The sequence below is a fragment of the Zosterops lateralis genome (genome assembly GCF_965231275.1).
Source record: "Zosterops lateralis genome assembly, chromosome: 4".
Taxonomy (NCBI): Eukaryota; Metazoa; Chordata; class Aves; order Passeriformes; family Zosteropidae; genus Zosterops; species Zosterops lateralis.
The window spans coordinates 17,145,121-17,166,527 of NC_139765.1; the positions used below are offsets into that span (position 1 = coordinate 17,145,121).

Genomic DNA, 21,407 nt, shown 5'->3' on the forward strand with positions numbered 1-21,407 from the left:
AAAAAATTACTTGCAAAAATCCTGTGTGCTAGAAAGTTGCTGCATATCTTGAGTCTCTTCTATGGAGAGCTATTTTGGTAGGTAGGGAATAATGAAGCCTGATTTCCTTGGGTTGTGTATTTTGCACTTGAACTCTGTGGTTGTCAGCTAAGGTGTGAACTCATTTGAAGTTCTTCCTACATTTATCTTGTTTCTCTTCTATGTTGAGTCTCTCATGTATAATAAAGTATGAGATCATGCTGCAGTCTTCCTCTGATTTGAGGCATTAGAGAGTGTTAGCCATCTAGCTACCTGCTTATTTTTAAGAAACTTAGTGTATTTAAATGTGAAAATTTTGCTTGTTCTGTCAGGTTTGATTGACAGTGACCATGGGGTTGAAATGTACTGAGATGAAGCACTCAGTTTCGTATGCATGTGCCTACACACAGAATGATTGATATATCTTGTTCTTAATCAGAAACTAGCCTAGACATAGCACTTCACTTTGCCAGGCTGTTAATCTGCCAGTGACTATTATAATTGAAGTGAAAATATGGAAGCACAATGTGGAAAACATCAGTGATTCTTCTAAGTGACGTTTCTTTCTCAAAAAGGGAAAGTGGAGAAATATAAAGAATATAACATTCTGTAAGAACTACAGCAATTTCTTCTGGTTTTTAAAATTCACCCTTAGCCACTTATTCTTGTTTATGTCCTGTAGAGGTGAATTATGTGTCTTAATTCCTCACAAAATTTAGCATGAATACATGTGTATATGCTGTGAAGAGAGTTTCGGATGTATGCAGGTACAGGAGCACTTGCTTTCAGTGTTGTCAGTGACTACTGATAAATAAAACTGTTACTCTATTTGTTAGGTACTGACAGGAGATGCAGGAGAAGATGCAGAGTGCCATGCAGCCAAACTCCTAGAAGTGATTGTCCTTCAGTGCAAAGGACGGGGCATTGACCAGGTGATACATATTGAACGGGTTTTCACTTTTATTGCTTTCTAATGATCCATGACTCCTGAGAGCAACAGCTGGAATTAGAGAATTTGAGGGAAATGTAAGGTAGGGAGAAAGACAGAAACAAGTAAATGAACTCAGGAAAGTTTTTAAGGTTGGGGTTTTTTGGTTTTGAGACGAGATATTAATTGGCATGACCACAAAATGTATATGGACTGAATTATAAGGATATAGTATGTTGTGTAAGATTGTCCTTTTTTGCTTTCTCTCAATAGAATTTCCCTTTTGATGCAAAACGCATAGTTAAAACTACTGTGACTGAGAGGTTAACTGTATATATATCCAACTGCTATTGTTTCTCCAAGCTGTAGGAACTTTTTAATGTTTTAAATTACTTGGTGCATTTGGAAGTGCAGATTTTTTAACATGGCTGGATTGTGATTGCAGGGAGAAACAATCACAATTGTCCAGAGTTTCTTACAAAACCTTTTTAGAAAGTAATCTTTTTCCTATTAACGTCCAAATTCTGGACTCATATAATGAGACTAAATTACCTTGACGTATCATGTTTGATGTTGCCACGGTGCAATCCATGGATAATTTATCAGGGATAAATTTTCAGTTAATTTCACTGAAACTATGTATACAGCTTTATATATGTATAATTTTACTAGTGTAAGTCTGAAGTAATTGAAGATAGAACTGTTCTCTAAAAGATCCTATTTTTAAAAGAAATCTGGAAGAGTTTAAAGTGAATTCATTGCATTTGCATTGAAATACGTATGTGGTGAAAGGCTTACTTGAGCTTTACAACTCTGTGAATTAAAGTGATTGCACACTAAACTGAAACTCATAAACTAAAACTTTTGTAATGCTTCCCAAATTTTTGTAAAGTATAAATTTGCCCATTGAAATATAAATGTGTTTAGAAGATACCTATTTCATTGTTAAGAAATATGTGCATGTCTGCTTTTATCTGAATATACTAATTTTAAACTTTTATAAAAAAATTAACATCACTTTAGATTTATTAGGAAAAACTTCTTATGGATTTAGGTAGTTTAATTTCTAATGCCTGTTAGTTTTGAAATTGTTTGGTGTATTTCTTTAAAGATGAGAATGTCTTGAGCTTTTTTCTAAAGCTTTTCTACATGCTAGAACAAACTTCACCAAATGGCCCCAAATATTCTCCCCTGTGCTCAGAATAACATTGCAATTTTTAGCTCAGAGAAGAGCTGTTTTGGGGAAGATTTATAAGCGTGTGATTGGAGGCTAGAAAGTGAATAGAATGTGTTCCTTGCTTCTATATCTGAACTTCAGATAACTCAGGACATAATTCTGGTAAAAGAACTATAAAATTTCGTATAATCAAGCAACATATCTAATGACTGTTTTCTTTCTTTTTTTTTTTTTTTTTTTTTTTTTTTTTTTTTTTTTTTTTTTTTTCCCTTTCCTTTTCTTTTTTTCTCATTATATGTCCAGTGTATTCCCCTCTTTGTGGAGGCTGTTCTGGAGCGCTTGACTCGAGGAGTTAAAACAAGTGAACTTCGTACCATGTGTCTTCAAGTTGCCATAGCTGCACTGTACTACAATCCTGACCTACTTTTGCACACCTTGGAGAACATCAGATTTCCACACAATCCTGAGCCCATCACTGCACAGTTCATAAACCAATGGATGAATGACACAGACTGTTTTTTTGGGCAAGTATTGAGGGTTTTTGGGTTTTTTTACAATATTTGGAGTTGACTAGCTGGTTTTCAACATGGTAACTTTTTATCTGAAATACTGTGTACTTTCTGTTCTGTGTTTTATAAGTTATTTTTAGCTGGTCCATTTAATTAAAAAAAAATGCTTTCCAGTGAACCCCACCTCTGATTTTAAATTAATTTTCACAATCAACTTGCATATTTATCATTGTGTTATTGACTGCTTAGCATACTGCTGAACTTAAACATCACTGTGAGCTCCCTTGAATGTGTGTGTGCTGCACTGGTGTGCACTCAGGCAGGAGCTGAGCATTTGTAAAGTTAATGAGGGGGAACAAAGCCTGTCATCACCTAGCAAAGCATGCACTTGATGCTGAGCAGAGGTGAAGGCCAGTGCTTGCCTCTCAGCTGAGATGTGGTGTCTTAACTGTGAGATTCAAATCCACTTATGGGTTAAGCAGACAGATGTAGTTAACAGCTACCTCTCACCTTCCTGCTCTTGTTACTGGAGGCTGACATCTGCCTACAGGTGTATGGGTAGGCTTATTAGGCCATGTCTTCCTTAAGTTGCTTCTTCCACATCTTTTGGTAATATTATTGTTAATTACTAAATTATTTTTATATTTACCAACTTTACAAAAGGACAAGACATTTAGGATTTCTGTGTGCTGATTTTCTTTTATGGCTGAAGTTCCTGAGCTTCATCTCTTTGTGCTTTCTTTTTTTTCTGCTAGATATCACATGCTGAGTGCATATAGATGTAGGAAAGAAGATATTCCCTACAGATGGTAAACTGAAAGAGATTTATAGCCTGAAACCGTTCATCCTGGAGCATTCAGTGAGAAACTAGTCAGATTCAGAGAGGAAAAATGTTGAGGGTCTGACTAGGCTCCAGTCTCAAATAGTATGGTGGGCTACAGCTTCATTTTCAGTTCTTCTGTGTTGCTCTTCAAAAAACATCAGTTACTGAAACTGCTGTTCAAATAAACTCGTATTTGGAGCTGAGACAAAGGTTAACAAAGCCTGTGAAAATGAAAAGTTAAACATGAGTTTCTCATGCCCGTCATTCTGCCCAGACTGCACCTGAATGGCAGCCGAAGATTAAAAGTCTGTTTGATCTGCTGTTACCAGAGAAATAATTATCTGTAATATTGCATAAATCTAAAAGTCATTCCTCCTTCTGTGCTTTCTCCTCACTTTGTGGCTTCCAAGTGTAGGGTAGGGTTTTTGCTGTAGTTCTGCTGGTGAAACACTGATGTGCTGTAAGGGACTTGCTTTCCCTCAGGAGAGCACTGCTTCTAGGCAGACCATTTGTTTTCTTAGGAGTATTAAAGGAGCCCCAGATTCAGAGGCCTAACTGAACAGGAAAAGACAGCAATGCAAAAAAAAGTTTCACGTTCTTAAAGCCTTTTCTTGGGTCCCCTCCTAACAAGTTCATGTCTTCATGAGTGAGCAGTGGGAACCCTTATTTGCACAGTCCTTTTTGTCATCAGCTGCCATTTGCTGCTTGGGTTTACACTTAACTTACTTTCCATTAAGAGGCAGTTTTAGGCCCAGATTCAAATAATTTGGTAAACTCACAGATCCTAGAGAAACTGGACAAGATCAAAGTAGATCTACCTCCAGATATGAAGGACCAGGTGAATCTTGCTGTCATTTCTTTATCAACCATGCAGGAAATTTGGAACGTGGTGGTGACAGTGCCTGTTCAAGATGCTTTGTCCACATAAATCCCGCACTCCTGTGTGGACACTCCATCCCTGGAAGTGTTGAAGGTCATGCTGGATAGAGTTTTGAGCAATGTGGTCTAGTGGAAGGTGTCCCTTCCTATGGCAGAGGGGTTGGAACTAAATGACCTTTAGGGTCCCTTCAACACACACAGAATCACACACACAATTATTAGGTTGGAAGAGACCTTCAAAGATCATTGAGTACAACCCAGCCCTAGCAGCTCAACTAAAAGGTAGCACCTAGTGCCACATCCAGTCTTTCTTTAAACACATCCAGGGATGATGACTCACCACCTCCCTGGGCAGACCATTCCAGTACTTTATCACCCTTTCTGTAAAAAACTTTTTTCCTAATATCCAACCTATGTTTCCCTTAACACAGCTTGAGACTGTGTCCTCTCATTCTGTAAGTTGCTGCCTGGAGAAAGAGACCTGACTACAGCCACCTTTCAGGGAGTTAGAGAGAGGGATAAGGTCACCTCTGAGTCTCCTTTTCTCAAGGATAAACAACCCCAGCTCCCTCAGTCATTCCTCACAGGGCTTGTGTTCCAAGCCTCTCACCAGCCTCGTTGCCTCCTCTGGACATGCTCAAGCATCTCAACGTCCTTCCTAAACTGAGGGGCCCAGGCCTGGACACAGCACTCAAGGTGCGGCCCCACTAGTGCCAAGTACGGGGGAAGAATGACCTCCCTGCTCCTGCTGGCCACACTATTCCTGATCCAGGCCAGGAGCCATTGGCCCTCTTGGCCACCAGGGAGCACTGCTGGTTCATGTTCAGCTGTTGTCATCAGTGCCCCAAGGTCCCTTTCTGCCTGGGCACTGTCCAGTGACACCATCCCCAGCGTGTAATGTTGCAGGGAGTTATTGTGGCCAAAATGCCGGACTTCGCACTTGGACTTACTAAACATCATCCTATTGGATTCCAACCCAAACCATTCTATGATTCTATGTCTTTCTTCTGTTCCTGTGAAGTCTTTGTTCCCATAGATCCTGCTCTGCCAGCTGTAGGGTTGTGCATGGCTGCACATGCTCAGGCTGGAGCCAATGGTGTTTGCCAAAAGAATGCAGTATTTCTGGAGCAGCATGTGTAAACACATGTGATGGAATCCATTGGAAAAATTGAGGGGAAAAGCAGTTATGGTAAGATAAGTAGCTGTTCTTCCATGTTATTAAAACCATGGAAACTATTGAAAAAGTGTTACAAAGTTAGCATATTAAAAATTAGCCAGGCAAGGAGAACTCAGAACTTACAAGGGTAAGACTGTGCATAAATTCAGTATGTCATAGTGGATATCACATATCTGTGGTTGTGTGCTGATAGTGCCTATATGCCACAGGATATTGTATTTATTTCTAAATGTTTTCTACAGTAACTTCACACTGGAAAGCCTTTTGCAGAAACATTTACTCCTTACCACTTTCTACCTTTTTCCTGACAGCTGAGGTTTGGGTGAAACTTCTGCATGACTTGTGCTTATTCTTATACTAAAAATTCTTCTGTGGTAACTAGGATGAAAGAAAAATCTCACTTGCTTCAAAAAACCCCTCAGTAAGTGATTTTGGGTTTTTTGAAGCTGAATAGGGTTATATATTTGATAGGAGTTTGAATAGTTAAAAATCCTAGGTTTCTTAGAGTTGTAAATAAAAATCCCAGTCTCATGTTGGTTCCAATTCTGCATCTAGAAGGAAATGGCTAATTATTTGCAGTTTGTCCAGGAACTGGATTGATGTAATAGAAAGAAACTTGATTCTCACATAAAGGAGCACAGCAAACCAGTAAAAGGAAAGGCTTAGCAATTTTTCTCTGAAATACTTTCGGCTTGGTTTAAAATACAAAAGATTTTAAAATCCTTTGTGCTGTATTAGAAGAAAGTATGTTAGCAAGAAGAGGTCCTGCAGATTATGAGGACCACACACAGCTTGTTAAAAATAGACTTAGCTTGGAGTTGTGCATTGCAGTGCTGTGTGTTGAGTGTTTAGCACTCCAGGCTTGATAAACCACTGAGGAATGAGCAGGGCCCCTGATTGTTAGGGAGGGCTATTATGTGCTTCTGAGCAAATAAGTACAGATCTCAAAGCACAAATTACTAAGGAAAATCATATCCAGGCTCCCTTGAGCAGATGGAAGGGTGCTGAAATAATGGGCCTTTTGATAGCAACAGAATGGTCCTGAAGCCATTCTTTGCTATTATAAAAAATTATAAAACTCTATTCTTCTTGTTGAGTCCTATGGGTCCTTAATACAGCTGGGGCATAGTACAACACTGAACTTCAGGCAAGGCAGATGCTGTTTGTCTCTGCTGGCAGGTGAAAGTAAAGTCTCCTTCTGGCTCAGGTTCACTAAAGATGGCTCGATGCCTGAATTTCTGCTGTTCTGCATATTCTGAAGATGTGTTCATTTTTGCAACTTCTCTGTTTAGCAGCTTTAAAGTGGAACATGACCAATATGCTGTGGGTTTTGGTCGTTTGGGCCACTTCCCAATTATGACTCCTTTTCAAACAGCAAGGCTTCATTCTTGTACTTTGATTCACTGTCCCAAAATGATAATTTAATATGAAGCTAAGCCATTAATTACTAGGATTTAATTTTTTTTACATTTTATTGTTGCATTTTGCAGTTGGCATTGTGCAATGGTAGCTTTTTCAAATGTATGATAAAAAATATCATACATACGCTAAAAGTTGTTAATTTACTCTGGTGCATGTAGCTGAAATTGCTTCTTTGTACATTTGGGTCCTGAAGAAATTTCATGGCTTCCCAGTGTCAAGATGCAGGATAGAAATCTTATGCATAGATTACAGAGCTTTGGTCACACTTGGATCACAGTGCTGACACAAAGAGGAGGTAGAGAGATTTTTTCCATTTCTACTTGCACTAAGCTATCCCTCATTTATTGGTAGCATTAACTTTAGCTTGGCTTTTGGTTTGCAAAGTGTCAGCATGAGAGCAAACAGCTTGTTTTCAATATGCAGGAGTAAGTCATTTCAGCTGAGAGGAGTAAGGGATTTATGGGGTTTTTATCATGCAAACAGACCCTGTTCCTCTGTCTCAGTCTCCCTGGCTGGTTTGTGTGCCCTCTTTTGTGTCCCATTCCATCTGAAAACAAAGGATTATGGTTACAGGAATGCTCTCTTCCTGCTTGCACTTTGGTGCATTTTTCAACACGTGTAACCGAGCAGCCAAACCCAGTGTGACACAGTGTGTTATTTGATGTGCTGGTTGACTTTATTGTTCTTCAGAGGTCTGCTGGGATCATAATATTCGGCATGGTCATATATAATTTATTTTTGTTGTCAGCTAGTCTTGGCAATGAATCACTTCAGTAAATCCTAATAGGACTGACAACGTGGAAGGTGTCATGAAATACCTCCAGATCTCTAACCTTGTTTAAGCTCAAGTAAAGTTTAGAAAGCTGCAATACAGGATTACTTGTGTTACTTAAAGGATAGGATAGTTCAGTACCGTGTCATATAGGAACTTTGGTACTGAAATGCTAAGCACTTAAAAGTTATATTTCTGTAGTGATTTTTGAAGTGGTGAATTAAGCTGGTTGTCCCCCTGTTAGATTTGTTGCAGCTTGTGGTGCCCATCTTACTTCTCTCTCAATTTCTCTTCATTCCAAAGTTAAACTGGTTAGTAATGGAAGTATCCCAAGAGTTTAGAGGATGGCCATTTTCTGCCAGCTCTGGAGGTTTGCTTGGTTTCTCTTCATTTTGCTGGCACTACTTGTCCTGCAGAAGCCTTTCACAGAAGCTGTCAGCATCAATTTGAATAGTTTGAGCAAAAAAAGCTCCTCTCAAGCCCATAATAACAGAATACTGTAATGTTAGTTCCAAGTTGAATACTTCCGATATTTTTAGTAAAGGAGAACCAGAGTGTCTGCAGAGGCATTCAGAGATTTTATTTTTTTTTTTTTTCAACTTGTTTGCAGAAACTTCTCTTTCTGGAAGTGAAAATCAATTATTATGTTTAAGAGCATAGGTTCTTACCTAGTTTCCTGACTATTTTATGGTCACATAAAATTCTTTCTGCTGCTAATTCAATGAATTTCTTTCCCTTCAGTTGTCTGCAGTTTGTTTTACTGGCAGTCTAGTCATTTGCAAGTTCCCAGTGTGAGTATACTGCCAGTTATCCTTGATAAGATGGAATTATTTCCCTGCTTTCACCAGAATTAGCAATGTGTCTCAAGTTAGCATTAGAAATTGTAAACTGAAATATGTATAAGACAGCCATTCTGATGGACTTCTCACAATTTAACTTCAGCTATCCCTGGGGCATTCCATAAATGCACCCTGCAATTCAATGCATTTCTGCTTATCATTGCTCTTCACTAATAGTTTTCTCCAATTTCCGTCCTGGAAACAGGACTGCTATCAAAGCCAAGGCAAATTAATTTTCCATCCTATTTAATAATGATAATCTGTATAAAATGCTTTATTAAAGACAAGATAGTCTACATAATTATTAAACAGTATTTATTTTGCCTTACAAATTTTGCATTAGTAATCAGAAAAAGTTGCTCTAGGAATTTCAGTGCTTGAAAGATGTTTAGTTGTTATTGGACCGGTACTTTCCAGTGGGAAACTTGCATTCAGAACAAAGAAGATAGTTTGTGTCGGATCTTTGAACATAGACTTTGAATACAGCCTCTGAGACATTGTCTTCTGCCATGTCAAACACCAGGATTTTAATGTTCTTTAAATATGCAGTGAAAATCTATTCTTTTCTAACAATTGCATCTTGTGTCAGGCTCCATGACAGGAAGATGTGTATAATAGGACTGAGCATCCTAATGGAATTGCAGAACCGACCACCTGCAGTGGATGCTGTGGCTGCCCAGATTGTTCCTTCAATCCTCCTCCTCTTCTTGGGCTTAAAACAAGTTTGCGCCTCACGAGAGCTCACAGAACATGAGGATCATGCTAAAGATGAAAAACGCTTTGCAGAAGATAATGGTAAAATCTCCCCTTTTCACATTGTGGATTTTGTCTGGATTTAATTTAAAGGGGGTAAGAAGTTGCAGTTTGTTTTTAAGACTCATTAGTCTGCTGAAAATAGCTTGGCTTACTGGATACTTGAAATACAATCTTAGGAGTTGATTTTTCCCCCCAAAGTATAATTAAAATGTTTGAATGTGTAATAGCTAACATTTTGTGCAAGGGTAGTACTGGTTTAAGAGTAACTTGCAAGTCTACTCTTCTGGATTTGTGAATATGCCCTGTCTTCTCACATAGGCAGCAGGAGTTTGCCAGGACTCTACTAGTACCAATATTCTTAATTTCTGGAAAGAGGCTGTTCCACTACCCAACTCTTTGAAAGACCTTTTTGATTGAATTTTGAAGGAGATCCTGGCAGGTCATCTTTATCCAAATGGAAGTTGTTTGCAGAGTGGAGTTTAAGACAGCTAAGGTTCCTGGAGCACATCAGCCTCTAACCTCTGTGTCTGCCAGAAGAGAAAAAACATCAAAGAATGCCTTACAGAGGGAATTGTGGGGAGGGAAATATGCACAGCATTGCAGGCAAATGTGTTTGACAAGGAGTAGATGTTTTGAGGTCTGAAAATTAGATTAGATGTAAGTAGATTATGTAACCAACTCACATTTCACCCATGATTGTTCTATTATGGAATCACAGAATTCTTCTCAATACATAGGAATACAGTATGGAAACAGCACAGGAATGTTCAAATCTCTGTCCTGTGATTCAGTCCTGCTTGCTGCATCTCTAGTCATCTTTATTCTTTCTATACTGTTAACATAGGAAGAGCTGCAGGTTTAGAAATTAAGGTTTTGGTTTTTTAAAATCTTGATTATAAGTCAGAAATACTTTTCCTTAAGTAAGAAAGAGTAATATTTAGAATTGCAGGTTGTTGGATTTAATTCTGGGGTTCATAGTTTCATAAGCAGAATGGACGGTAACACCAACTTAAGTTATTCAAATAAGGCAACACTCAAGAAAAGAAGCAGACAGTCTACAGATGGATTTCTTATGGTTTTACGTACATTTGTGGTTTCTGTGCAAGTCTCTGTAATTTAAAAAGCAGAGTAATGGACCATTTCATAGAAGACATTTCCTCAAAAGTTCTGGACCCTATAATTGCACAGTGACCGCATAAATGAAACTAGAAAAAGATGGCAGTTTCACATTCCTCAGGTCTGCATAGAAACAAAGGTTTAACTGATTTTGAACATAGGAAATCTTTTAACAGTTTCATTTTTCTAAAACTTTGAAGATTTTGGGGAAGGGGTGTCCGGAGATAGTCCCCTTTCTGGCCAAAACCTCAGTTTACTAATGTTTTTTAATTCATGTGTCATTGTTTCCTTATAGTTTTAAACTTTGTTTTACAAAACGTATCAATGCTTTTGCAGAAGAGATACCGAGCGATGAGGATGAGACAAATGAAGTGAGCCAGGCAGTGCAAAAGAACCATGGTGGAGGAGGGGGTGGTAGTGCTGGAGGTGGAGAGGAAGAGAATGATGATGATGATGATGACTGGGATGAAGATGCGTTGGAAGAGACTGCTCTTGAAGGGTTCAGCACACCTCTTGACCTTGAAAATGGTGTTGATGAATACCAGTTTTTTACACAAGCACTTCTAAGTATGTGTTTGCTGATTGGCAGAATGATACAACATGATGAAATCATTTGGAGATGTTTATGGTCATTACTGGGGAAATCCCTTTTCTTTTTTACGAGTAATAGCTTAGATTACCAAAACTGTAGAATGTGATCTCACTTTCTAATGTTAGTCTTACAATTCTTTGGCTTATTAGTGCTGCAAAAAACAAATGGTAGCAATTACAGCCAGAGATTAATTCTTTTCACATTCTCCCTCAGAATTTTTCAATCCTAGCCTAAATAAGTGGGGCTTGTTCACTAGAGGGACTCCTATGTAGAGAAATATTTGTCACCTTCTAGATGTTAATGGAGAAATTATTTTCTCCCTTTCCTGTTTCACTGATCCTGTTGCTTTTAGTTTTCATGAGTTTTTAATGAGAAGATTCAGTTCATATTGTCCATGAATAATGGCCACATGGTTAACTTCCTGTTTCAGAAAGCAGAGGATGTAAATTAAGTTCCCCAGAATGGATTGCCTCTGTTAGAGTGGGAATTCTGTGCAAGGAAAACCAACAGGAATACTGACCTTGTTTTGCAGTGCAGGTTCTGTTTTAAAACCAACCAGAATTTCCATGTGTTTCATTTTGTTATTCTGAAATGAGCTTGTATATAAGCTAAAAATGATTTTTCCTCCATTGCTGCCCTGACAGCGGTGCAGAGCCGGGATGCAGCCTGGTACCATTCCCTGACTGCACCCTTGAGTGAGGATCAGAAGAAACAGCTGCAGGAGATTTACACATTAGCAGAGCATCGGAGAACTGCTGCAGGTGAGTCACTTCCCTGGGCCCCCCTTTCAGCTGCTGAATAGATGTTGGAGATGCTTCTAATCTGTAACAGCAACCTCTGTGCTAATTAACGTTTTCTAGGAAGTGTGAGCAGGATATCATGATTACATTATTCCTTGCCTGGAAGTGTGCTATTCAGAGTAAGTTTACTGTTGTTTCTAATTAATTGCCTTCTCATTGACTTGTGCTGCTGTTTGAACAAGGTATGAACTAGTTTTACACAATCTGACATTTGAAATTAAGATCATCTTAAGGCAATATCTATCTGCAGCTAGGTATTTGATGAAGATTACTATAAATTATTATGTGTTAAACAGTTTTCTAACTTTTTAACTACTAATATTGCCTTTGCAGTTAGTGTGAGGTTTTAGATGTGTAGAAAGCTTGTATCATGGAAAATAAATTCAGATTTAATCAAAAAGAATCCAGAATAGTGTAGCATAAACTGATTCAGTAGAGGATTAATCTCTCAACTCTGTTGTAGAGGTTTACACATTTATGCCTTTAGAGAAAACCTGAGTGTAATTTATTCCTGTCATTGCATTTAGGGAATGGAATTTTGACTCAGCTGAGAGTTTTTTCCGTAACTTTGCATTCTTAGCTGAGCTGTATTGTCTCAGACAAAGTTGTTCTCTATAGTTTATTTTTCATATCCTTTTTCTTTGAATTCTAGAGACTAAGACAATAGAACAACAAAGTGGCTACACATTTGACAACAAAGGACTGATCACAGCATTTAATTTTGCTGGAAATACTCCCGGTGGCAACTGAAGGATTGGCTCCAAAGGTCAATGGGAAGGGTCTCATCATTACATTTTCTTGAAATCATCGTGACTTCTGAGTGATAGGGGAGGATAATTTAATGCTGCTGAATGTTTTCTGGAAAATAGCAGTGTGCTTCCTCCACCAGAATGCTCTTTCTAACCAGCTACAGTAATGTACAAATTCTTGTGGTGTTTTTATAAGTTGATGGACTGAAAGGAAACATTCATCCTCAAGGAACCTGGATGACCGGGAGGGGCCAGGCTGCATCTAATTGAGTTGCACTTCTCAGGTTTTTGCTGTGCAGAATTGATAGATTTATATGGATAACAGTGCCTTCTGTTGTACATGGGTTGCTTGAACAAATGGATTTTTGAGTGCATTATAATTTTTTAAGTGTAAAGACATTTCTCGATACACTGTAAGCCTTGATTCCATGTTTTCCAATCACCTGCTTTTTAGTGCTCTGTTTAATTGTTTGTTGGCTGCATAAAAATTGCTGCATTCAGAATATTAGCACACCTTCCCTATTTGGTGCAGACCAAATGTGTAGAGCGAGGTGTTTGTTGGAGTTGCAAAGCATACACTGGTTATGTCAAAGGGTCTTAACAAAATGGCAAGTTTTCTCTTGATGGAGTAGTCTTAAATTACTTCTCTTAGCTATGAATTCAACTCACTTGAGTTACAATGGCTTGCCTGGCAGGTGGCTACCCTAAATCTCCATCAATATTAGCTCCTGCCTGGACAAGTGGTGTGGCCCTCTGATGCAGATGTTCTACATAACAACTTATTTCTGCTATTATTGATGAATATTGGATTACACATGAGATAATCTCTTCCAGTTCTATTCATTCATTGCCATTCCAGTGGTAGTACTGAATATTGTGGTACAAAATATTTGCAATATTTTATTTATTTTGATAGAAAAAGAACAGCTTTAAACTTGCTTCTTACTGTTACACTCTGTGATTGTATTTCTGGTCTGCATTGCAGTTGATTATTCTTGTTCCATGCTGAAATTTCTTTATCTGACATATTTTTTTTTCCTACATTCTGAAGACTGCTTTCACCAGGGGAGGTTTAGACTAGATATTAGGAAATATTTCCTCATGGGAAGAGGGTGGTCACAACCTCCTCCCATGGGACAGGTTGCCCAGGGAAGTGGGAGGAATCAACATCCCTGGAAGTGTTTAAACAACACACAGACTTAGGGCACTTAGGGTTTAGCAGTGAACACAGCGTTAAAAGTTGTACTTGATAATCTTAGAGGTCTTTTCCAACCCAAAGGGTTCTATAGAACAAGGTGTTTGTGGAAAAGTTGATTTAGAGAGGAAGTGATAGCAGTACTAATTTCAATAGGTGCCCCTCCTTCAGGTCTGCTGGGATCGCAGTGGTGTAGCAAAAAGCCGTAGGGGTGCTTTAGAATGTGAACTTTGGATTGGAGATAAAATGTTTAGACCAGATTTTGTCTCTGTGTGTTAATTTCTTTATGATTTAAAAATATTCACCAGTCAATTTTAAACACATGCTAATAATTGATTTCTTTACAGCAGTGGCCCAAATAAAAAGTCAAAGCCTTTCCCATACCCTATCAAATTTTTCACAGTTACAGTAAATTACAGACTGCTGGTCCTGTGCAGTGCTGAAGCTTTCATTTTTGTCATTCTGGTTGAGTCTGATAAATCAGAAGCACTCTGTGCCTTGGCTTCTGGAAAAGGCCAGAGGATCTCTGCCTGTTCCTTCTGGAATTTTCTTAGCTTGCCAGCTGTGGGGCAGAACATTCCCTACGCTTTCCTATTTCCTGCACCTTTGTGTCAGGTTCTAGGGCTGTTTCTGTGCTGCTACTTCCTCTTTCTTTTATTTGCCTTCTCTCCTCAGCAGCTACAGAGTAAAGTTGGCCTGGTTCATGTAGGTTTTTAACTAATGCTGTTCAGTTAATAGCAGCAGTGAAAATGTCTCATTTTTAGGCCTGTTGTACATGCGGAAAATCGTGAGAATTCCAGGGTCCGTATTTCCAAAACAGAACAGTCTGTTGAGCTGCATTGGACAGGCTCTTTAAGTTCAAGCAGCAGAGGGCAAAAAATATCCTTTATTTTGAATGTCAGGTTATGAAAATTACAGGTCACTTGCTAATTTAGGCCTCAGGGTTTATTGACTGAGACAGTAAGTAGGAAAGCAATACATCCAGTTTGTTGGGGAGTTTATCACAAACCACAGAAGTTTTGAAATCGTTCACAAATTTAAGAAATTGTATTTGGATGTTAAGGGCACTGATGACTTCTCTCTTACCTGTCAGTTGAAGTTCGGTATTAGGCAGGTAAACTCTGTTTAAGTCCTTTATTATTTTATTAAAAGAAGCAAGATTGTCAAGTTGGGTTTCTTTCAAAGCCTATTTACCTTCTCTATACTGGCATGCAGAGTAGAAGATAGATTTATTTTTGTTCTGCTAATGAGGTTGCTTGCATAGTCACAGGCTAATATTTAGGAGATGATGTGTTCAAGGTAAAATCTGCTTTTGTATAACATCATCTTGGTGTCACTCAGCTGAACTATGGCTGCTCCCCAGTTCTGCTTCTTGTACACTTTTCAAATCAACTGCCAAGAAAATTTCATCCAGATGTTTCATACAAGAGTTTAATCAGCAGTGTGGAGTTGGGAATCTTTGTTGTCTATTTTGCAGTGGGGTCAGAGATGACTGAGAGAATGGCATGTAAAAAGGTTAAATGCCTTTTCCTTCCCAGAAGATTCATGAGCAAATGTTTCTACTGGCAAAAGCAAATGTTAATTATTTTATTCCTTTTTTTTGAAAAGGTTTTTCATCCAGAAAGATTTCTTGGGCTCTGGCCTCCACTTTAACATATGGTTCTCTTTTAACATGATAAATACTCATTTGTACATGAACATAAATAGGTAATAGATTTTAGGTGTTTCTTTCTGAGCTGTGTCCAACTTTGTACTACATTAAAGGGAGAGTAACACAAATGTGCATCTACTGTCTCACTTTGAAGCCGAGGTAATTGCAGAATATAAGATACCAGCACTGCCAACCAAGCATGGTGTATTTGGCATTGCAAGGACAGAGAATCCTGAACGTATTGCAAAATAAAACCAAGGCTGATGATAACTGGTGAGTTATGTTGCCCCATGCCCATATTCCCAAAATGTAAAGATGATCCATATGGACACTACAGTGGCTTTACGTAGGAAATTAGTGTTACGGGGGTTATAATTGTAGCAAATGGTAACTTACATAAGCTGCTTTTCCAGCTAAAATTAACTGATCATGGGTGTTGAATTGCATATGCTGTTTTGTCACTTGTGAAAGGAAAATAAGAATCACCACATGTTTTAACTGCCTCTTTTTGCTGTTATTGAAGTACATTGCTTGCTTTCATTACAAAGCAGAATATTTAATCACAATAGCCACTTCCAGGAAGAGTGCAGAATGTCAAGCTGAGAAAAAGGTTAAAAAACCCCAATCCTCAACAATCCCCCAAAACCCACATGTGCTTTGGGAGTGTTGAGTCAAAATATTTAAAGAATGTCACACAAATAGTATTGTGAGATTCTTTGCTTTAGGGAAAAAGGCTGCCTGTGAGGTGACAGGGAGCCATATAATGCTCTACTTTAGGACATGCCCTTTGCCTGTGAATTCCTGGCTGTTTCTGACTCTGGATTCCATCATACATTGTAGAGGAGAGATGGTAGGACAGTAGATTTTTTTTTTTTTTCCTACTACAAAGCTAGAGTCTGTCTTGAGATTATCTTGAGCCAAAGGAATTGTAGACAACATGAATGATTAACTGTCCTGTTTCCAGAATACTTTTCTGTCTTTTTCTTCTTTTCTTTTGTCAGCCACAATATTATTGGATATTTCAGGGAGTTTTCAAAATACCTGAAAAGGTGAACCTTCAACAATTTTTATAAAATCTTTTTCTTGACACAATGCAATTTATCAGTTGTGTTTCTCTCTGTAGAACAGTCTCTCCTTTGACATACACAGATGATAACAGAATTTCAAAAGCCCCTCATGTGGTTTGATGAGCCTCTCTGTGATTTACTCCTTAATATGGGCACTTTGAAATCCTCACACCTTGTACTGAAATTTGTTCAAGGGATAGGCAAAAATGCATTGTGTAATGGAGTACCCAGTCCTCATTCTGAGATATGCCCTAGTCAATCTTTGGTTAATATTTGGCAGTCTGGTGGGCAGTTCCTCAAGAATCTCTGTCCCTGATTGAGCATATTCTTCAAGTCCAAGAGGCTGTCTCTGCAGGTTGCCAGAGAATTGATTTTCCCTTACTGCAGAAAAGCATACAACAGGCATGGCTATGAACTTCTTGATCTTAGGAGTGAAAATAGCTTTCTTTTCTCTATGGTATCAGGTTTTAACCCATTCCTTTGGGTGGGATACAGTAGAGATGCACATTCCCATTGTGTTTAAGGAAGCCAGACACTATTCCAGATACCAGAAAATCTCAGCATAAAACCGTATCATAAAAAGGATGTTTTAACAGGCCAAGCTGCTTGCTTTAGACACCTCTTCCACTGCTACTACTTCTGTAAAACCAATCAGAGAAAACCAGTGTAAAATGAAAGAAAATTAAAGCAGCGCTTGGGCACTATAGACAGGCAGAAACTTTCCTGGCCTGTGGATCTATTTCCAATACTCACTGCGAATACACGCAGATACTCTTCAAATACAATATGCATTGTCCGTATGCATGTCAGAACCCTGACTGACAGCCATTAATGAAAGGTGAAGACTAATGTGGTTTTTCTCTGCCAGAAATCAGATGCGTCCCTTTAAAAAGTCTTGGAAACTGCTTGTCCTGAGTGATATGCAATCACCAATAGGAGACCATCAGTGGGATTACAATCTTTCTTAAAGATTATCAGCATACCTCCTAGAGGGCTACTGAAAGTGGTCTTTGTCTAGGGAGCTGGCAGATGAACTACTCTTGGACTAGAAGAGTTTTGGGGAGCACCAATTCAGAGAGAATCTGCAGGCATATGTGGTTGTGATGAATTGGGAAAGGATCCAACTGAATAGAGGGGATGTTTTTGACATGATCTGAGATCTGCAGCATTCCCAATATTGCCTACATCTTCTAGAGAAGCGTCCATAAACTTTGTCCTCTGCCTGCCTTTGGGAAGAGAATGTGCTTGGGCAGCTCCAAATTTGGTGCGGTGCCTTGAACTTAATATCAGAAAAGGATTTTGATTACAAGTTGTTCATAACAGAAAAATGAGGTGGAAGTGGTATATTAATGCTAGAATTCTCTTTGTAGACTGTATGAGTGTTTCACTCTGCTCATGGTGGGGTAGGAGTTGAATTTCCAGATACATGGATTTCTCCAACATGAATGCAACTGTGTCAGCCGCAGGATTCACCTGAGAGAGCATCAGTCAGGGGCTGCTGCTGGATCATCCGGATTATGTTACGTGAAATGAAATTCAAAACCTGTAAAATTACTTGATAGTTAAAGCTGTTGAGCAACAAAAATTTTCTTGAAATGAGATTTTAATATTATTCTCAGGTATGTTTTTATTGTCATGTTTCACGCCCTTATACAAAATGCAGAATTTCTGCATAACATAGAGGTTATTCATTTCTCACAGAACTCATTGCCATTGAAGGTGTTTATCCAAGAACTGTTCCTCATTTTTTGGTATTTTCAACATGTTTGTTAGTGAAGTCGCACATATCCATATTTCATCACTTTTCATGTACAGAGATCTTGGAAACAAACTTAACAAAAGGAAGAACAGTGCTTTGAAAAGAGAAGATGTGCATAAGCAGGTTATTTTTAGAAAACAGAAGAACTATGGCTTCTGAAGGAAATATGAAACCGTAAATATTATACAAAAGTGCATGAGGTAAAGAAATTAATGTAAGACAATATAAGCAAGACACCTTCCTTGATCACAGCTGTAATGTTTATTTTTCATGGCCACACAATGTGTGACACTTGCTTTTGATTGCATGTGCTGTTTGAATAATGCCTGACATAAATTACATGAAATGTTTTGGGGGCTCCAAAAGAGACCAAAGAGGCCATGCACATATCTTTTGATACTAAAGCAAAGAGATGAGCCCAGGACTGCTGTGACTGGAGAGAGCCTGCTATGTGCTACATTAGCGGATTGAATTGCAGGATCATCACCTTTGTAGAAAGCCTGAAATAATACTAAACTGTGGGTTGGCTTTGAGGGCAAGAATTGACAAATGCAAAGCATGCATCGGTGACAAGAAGAACCTCTTCCTAGCTTGAAGAATTCTGTACAGTGTTCTCTTAAGCTGTGCTGAATTTGCTTTAAAAACAGTAATAAATCTCATTGCTTAGGTCAAATGTTACGTCTGTTGTGCATTTATATGGGAAGAATACTATTTCTTAAAAAAATGTAACATGCCACATACCAAGGAGCCAAATCTCGTTTTATAGCTGCTTTTCATACATAAAACTTCTTTGCAATAACACCTGAAAATTAATTTTAAACAAATGTGTGTTATCCAGAATTAATATGTGCATTTGTGTAGCGGTGTGTTTATTAATCTCTGACTCGTGAAGGCAACTGTTCATTTACACACACATTGGCTGTGAAAGAACATAACTGGTGTTTGACACAGAACACCCAAACACAATTCTCCAAATATCACACTAGTGAAGATAGTAACCTGCATCAGAGTTTTGGCCAGTCTTCTGTACATGGAATTCATAAAGAAGACACTTTCACCAGGCTTCCACAGGACAAGAAGTAAATTTTCCAGGCTGAAACTGCAAGCCCGGTATTTGTATCAGGGGAGTATTTTTCTGGTGGTGAGTTACTGAAGTAGCCCATTCGCTAAATTACATTGATTGATAATGCTTGCCCTTTGGGCCACTATGTGCCACTTCTGTGTATCCTCCACCATCTGTCTCTCTAAAAACAGTGCTTAGTGGTCCACATTTTTTAACTAGGGAGGCTGAATTAGTGTAATTTGCCCAACGCCATAGCAACATATTGCAGCTGGCATGAGAAATCAAAATTCTGGTTCTGTATAAGTGCCTGGGAGTTTTGCTGTTGGCTCTAGTGGAGCTACAACTTTACCCATACAGTTTGCTAGGTCCTGGTGTTTGGATCACTGCTAATACCTTCCACAGAAGCTGTGCCAGAACATATTTAAATTATTAAATTACTCAGCAACAGCGAGTTCCACTATTGAATTGCAATTTTAATCTGTCTAGCAGTGACACTGTTTAATTGTATTTTGTGTGTATTGCTTGTGGACAGGCTCTTCTGGAGAAGAAATTCTTCTCAGCAAGGTGATGAATGACATCCCAATTACTAATTCCCCTTGAGGCTTTGAAGTAAACTTGATGGATTGGAAGCAGAACTCCAGATGACTGATGGTATTAAAAGGAGTGAAAATTGGAAAGCTCCTAAATATATGTTAGAGATTTGAAGAGTTGAAACCCTTGATTGTTATGAGTGTATTAATATTTTAAATGTTAATAATTTTAAATTGTAATGTAACAGTAAGGAGCCACCTCCGTGGTCCCCCTGGGGGGGCGGGGGCTGCTTGGTCGCTGGAAGCCGCCCGCAGCCCACCCTGACGCCGTAGTGGGCTCGCACGCCGTCGGGAGAGCCTGCACCCCCCACAGACACCGGAGCAGGCTGCCCTGGCCCCGACCCCCGTGAGATGCCAGCTGCTCGTGCCTTCCCGCTGCTGCCACCGCCCTGGCGTGGCTCTGCCGACAGGGCAGCCCGCTGCTCCCGCCCCATGCATCCATCCTGGACCCCCGCTGCCGCTAAAGTCATGCTGTGTGCCCCCGCAGCCACCCCAACTCCCGGCCCGGCCTGCTCCAAAAACCCGCTCCGAAAGCCGCAGCAAATCGCCGCCGAGGCACCGGTGCCGGCGAGCCCTCCCCCACCAGAGCCAGCATGAATCTGCCCCGCTCTCCCGCAAAACCCCCGAACTGCTGAGCCAGCCCAACCCACATGGCCGTCCCAGACCCCCGCCGCTGCCGCTGGAGCCATGCGGCATGCCCCCGCAGCCGCCCCGACTCCCGGCCTGGCCCGCTCCCACACCGCTCTCAGTGCAGAGCGGCCAGAAGCATACACACACCCCCCCATCGAAACCGCGAGACCCCCGAGGCACCCACTCCCCGTGCGGCGTGGCCGGAATGTGCCGTGCCCACTCTCCCGCCGCGCGGCCATCTCGCTGCTGCCGGACCCCGGCCCACTCCTGCCATGAGCTGCAGCGCTGATTGTGAAATAACCCTGGCCCGCTCCCGCCATGAGCTGCAGCGCCGATTGCTAAATACACACCCCCCCCCCAGGGCAACCCCGTAGTACATGTAAATTAAGAATCCCAGTGCACTCTGGGACTCTAACACCAAAAAACCCCTATAAAAATAAATCAATGTAAGATTTAGACCCACAACAGACAGTACTAAACCGTGTATACCCTAGAATATTAATGGACAATTTTTTGTAACTCGTTGTAACCTAAAGATACCCAAGAAAAGGCAAGACCCCAAGCCAACCCAATGGAAATCAGACCTCCTTGGAGACCCCCAGCAAGGAAAGAGTTCTCCAGCTTTGTAGGAACTTCCGGCTGCCAAGCTGACCAAGACCCTCCTCCTCAAGGGCAAACCCGGCTGCCAGTCCCTCGAGACACCCTTGTAAGAGCTGATTAATAAAGGCATTTTAAGGAGAAAAATATTATCTCCGCCCATTTTTAACAGTATCATCAGTGTCATGTGGGGGGGTACAGGTTGGGAAGCTCCTCTGCAGGTATTAACAAACATCCAGGTGTTAAAAATGGGCAAGAGACAATGTTTTCTCCTTAAAATGCCTTTATTGATCAGCTC

The 21,407-nt window shown here is 39.8% G+C and overlaps 1 protein-coding gene across 3 annotated transcripts in view; it reads left to right on the plus strand.

Annotated features, from left to right (window-relative positions):
* IPO8 (importin 8) overlaps nt 1-16,053 on the plus strand; it is a 52,413-nt gene extending 36,360 nt beyond the window's left edge. For 2 of the 3 annotated variants that reach the window (XM_083859490.1, XM_083859491.1), the window contains exons 20-25: nt 855-950; nt 2,427-2,647; nt 9,134-9,339; nt 10,753-10,983; nt 11,653-11,769; nt 12,461-16,053. In XM_083859490.1, the coding sequence (XP_083715616.1) occupies nt 855-950; nt 2,427-2,647; nt 9,134-9,339; nt 10,753-10,983; nt 11,653-11,769; nt 12,461-12,558 (969 nt within the window). In that variant the 3' untranslated portion in view covers nt 12,559-16,053. Of the gene's footprint in view, nt 1-854; nt 951-2,426; nt 2,648-9,133; nt 9,394-10,752; nt 10,984-11,652; nt 11,770-12,460 lie in introns of those variants that run through there. The other variant, XM_083859492.1, reaches the window with a different exon arrangement.
* Nucleotides 16,054-21,407: the final 5,354 nt, after the last annotated feature.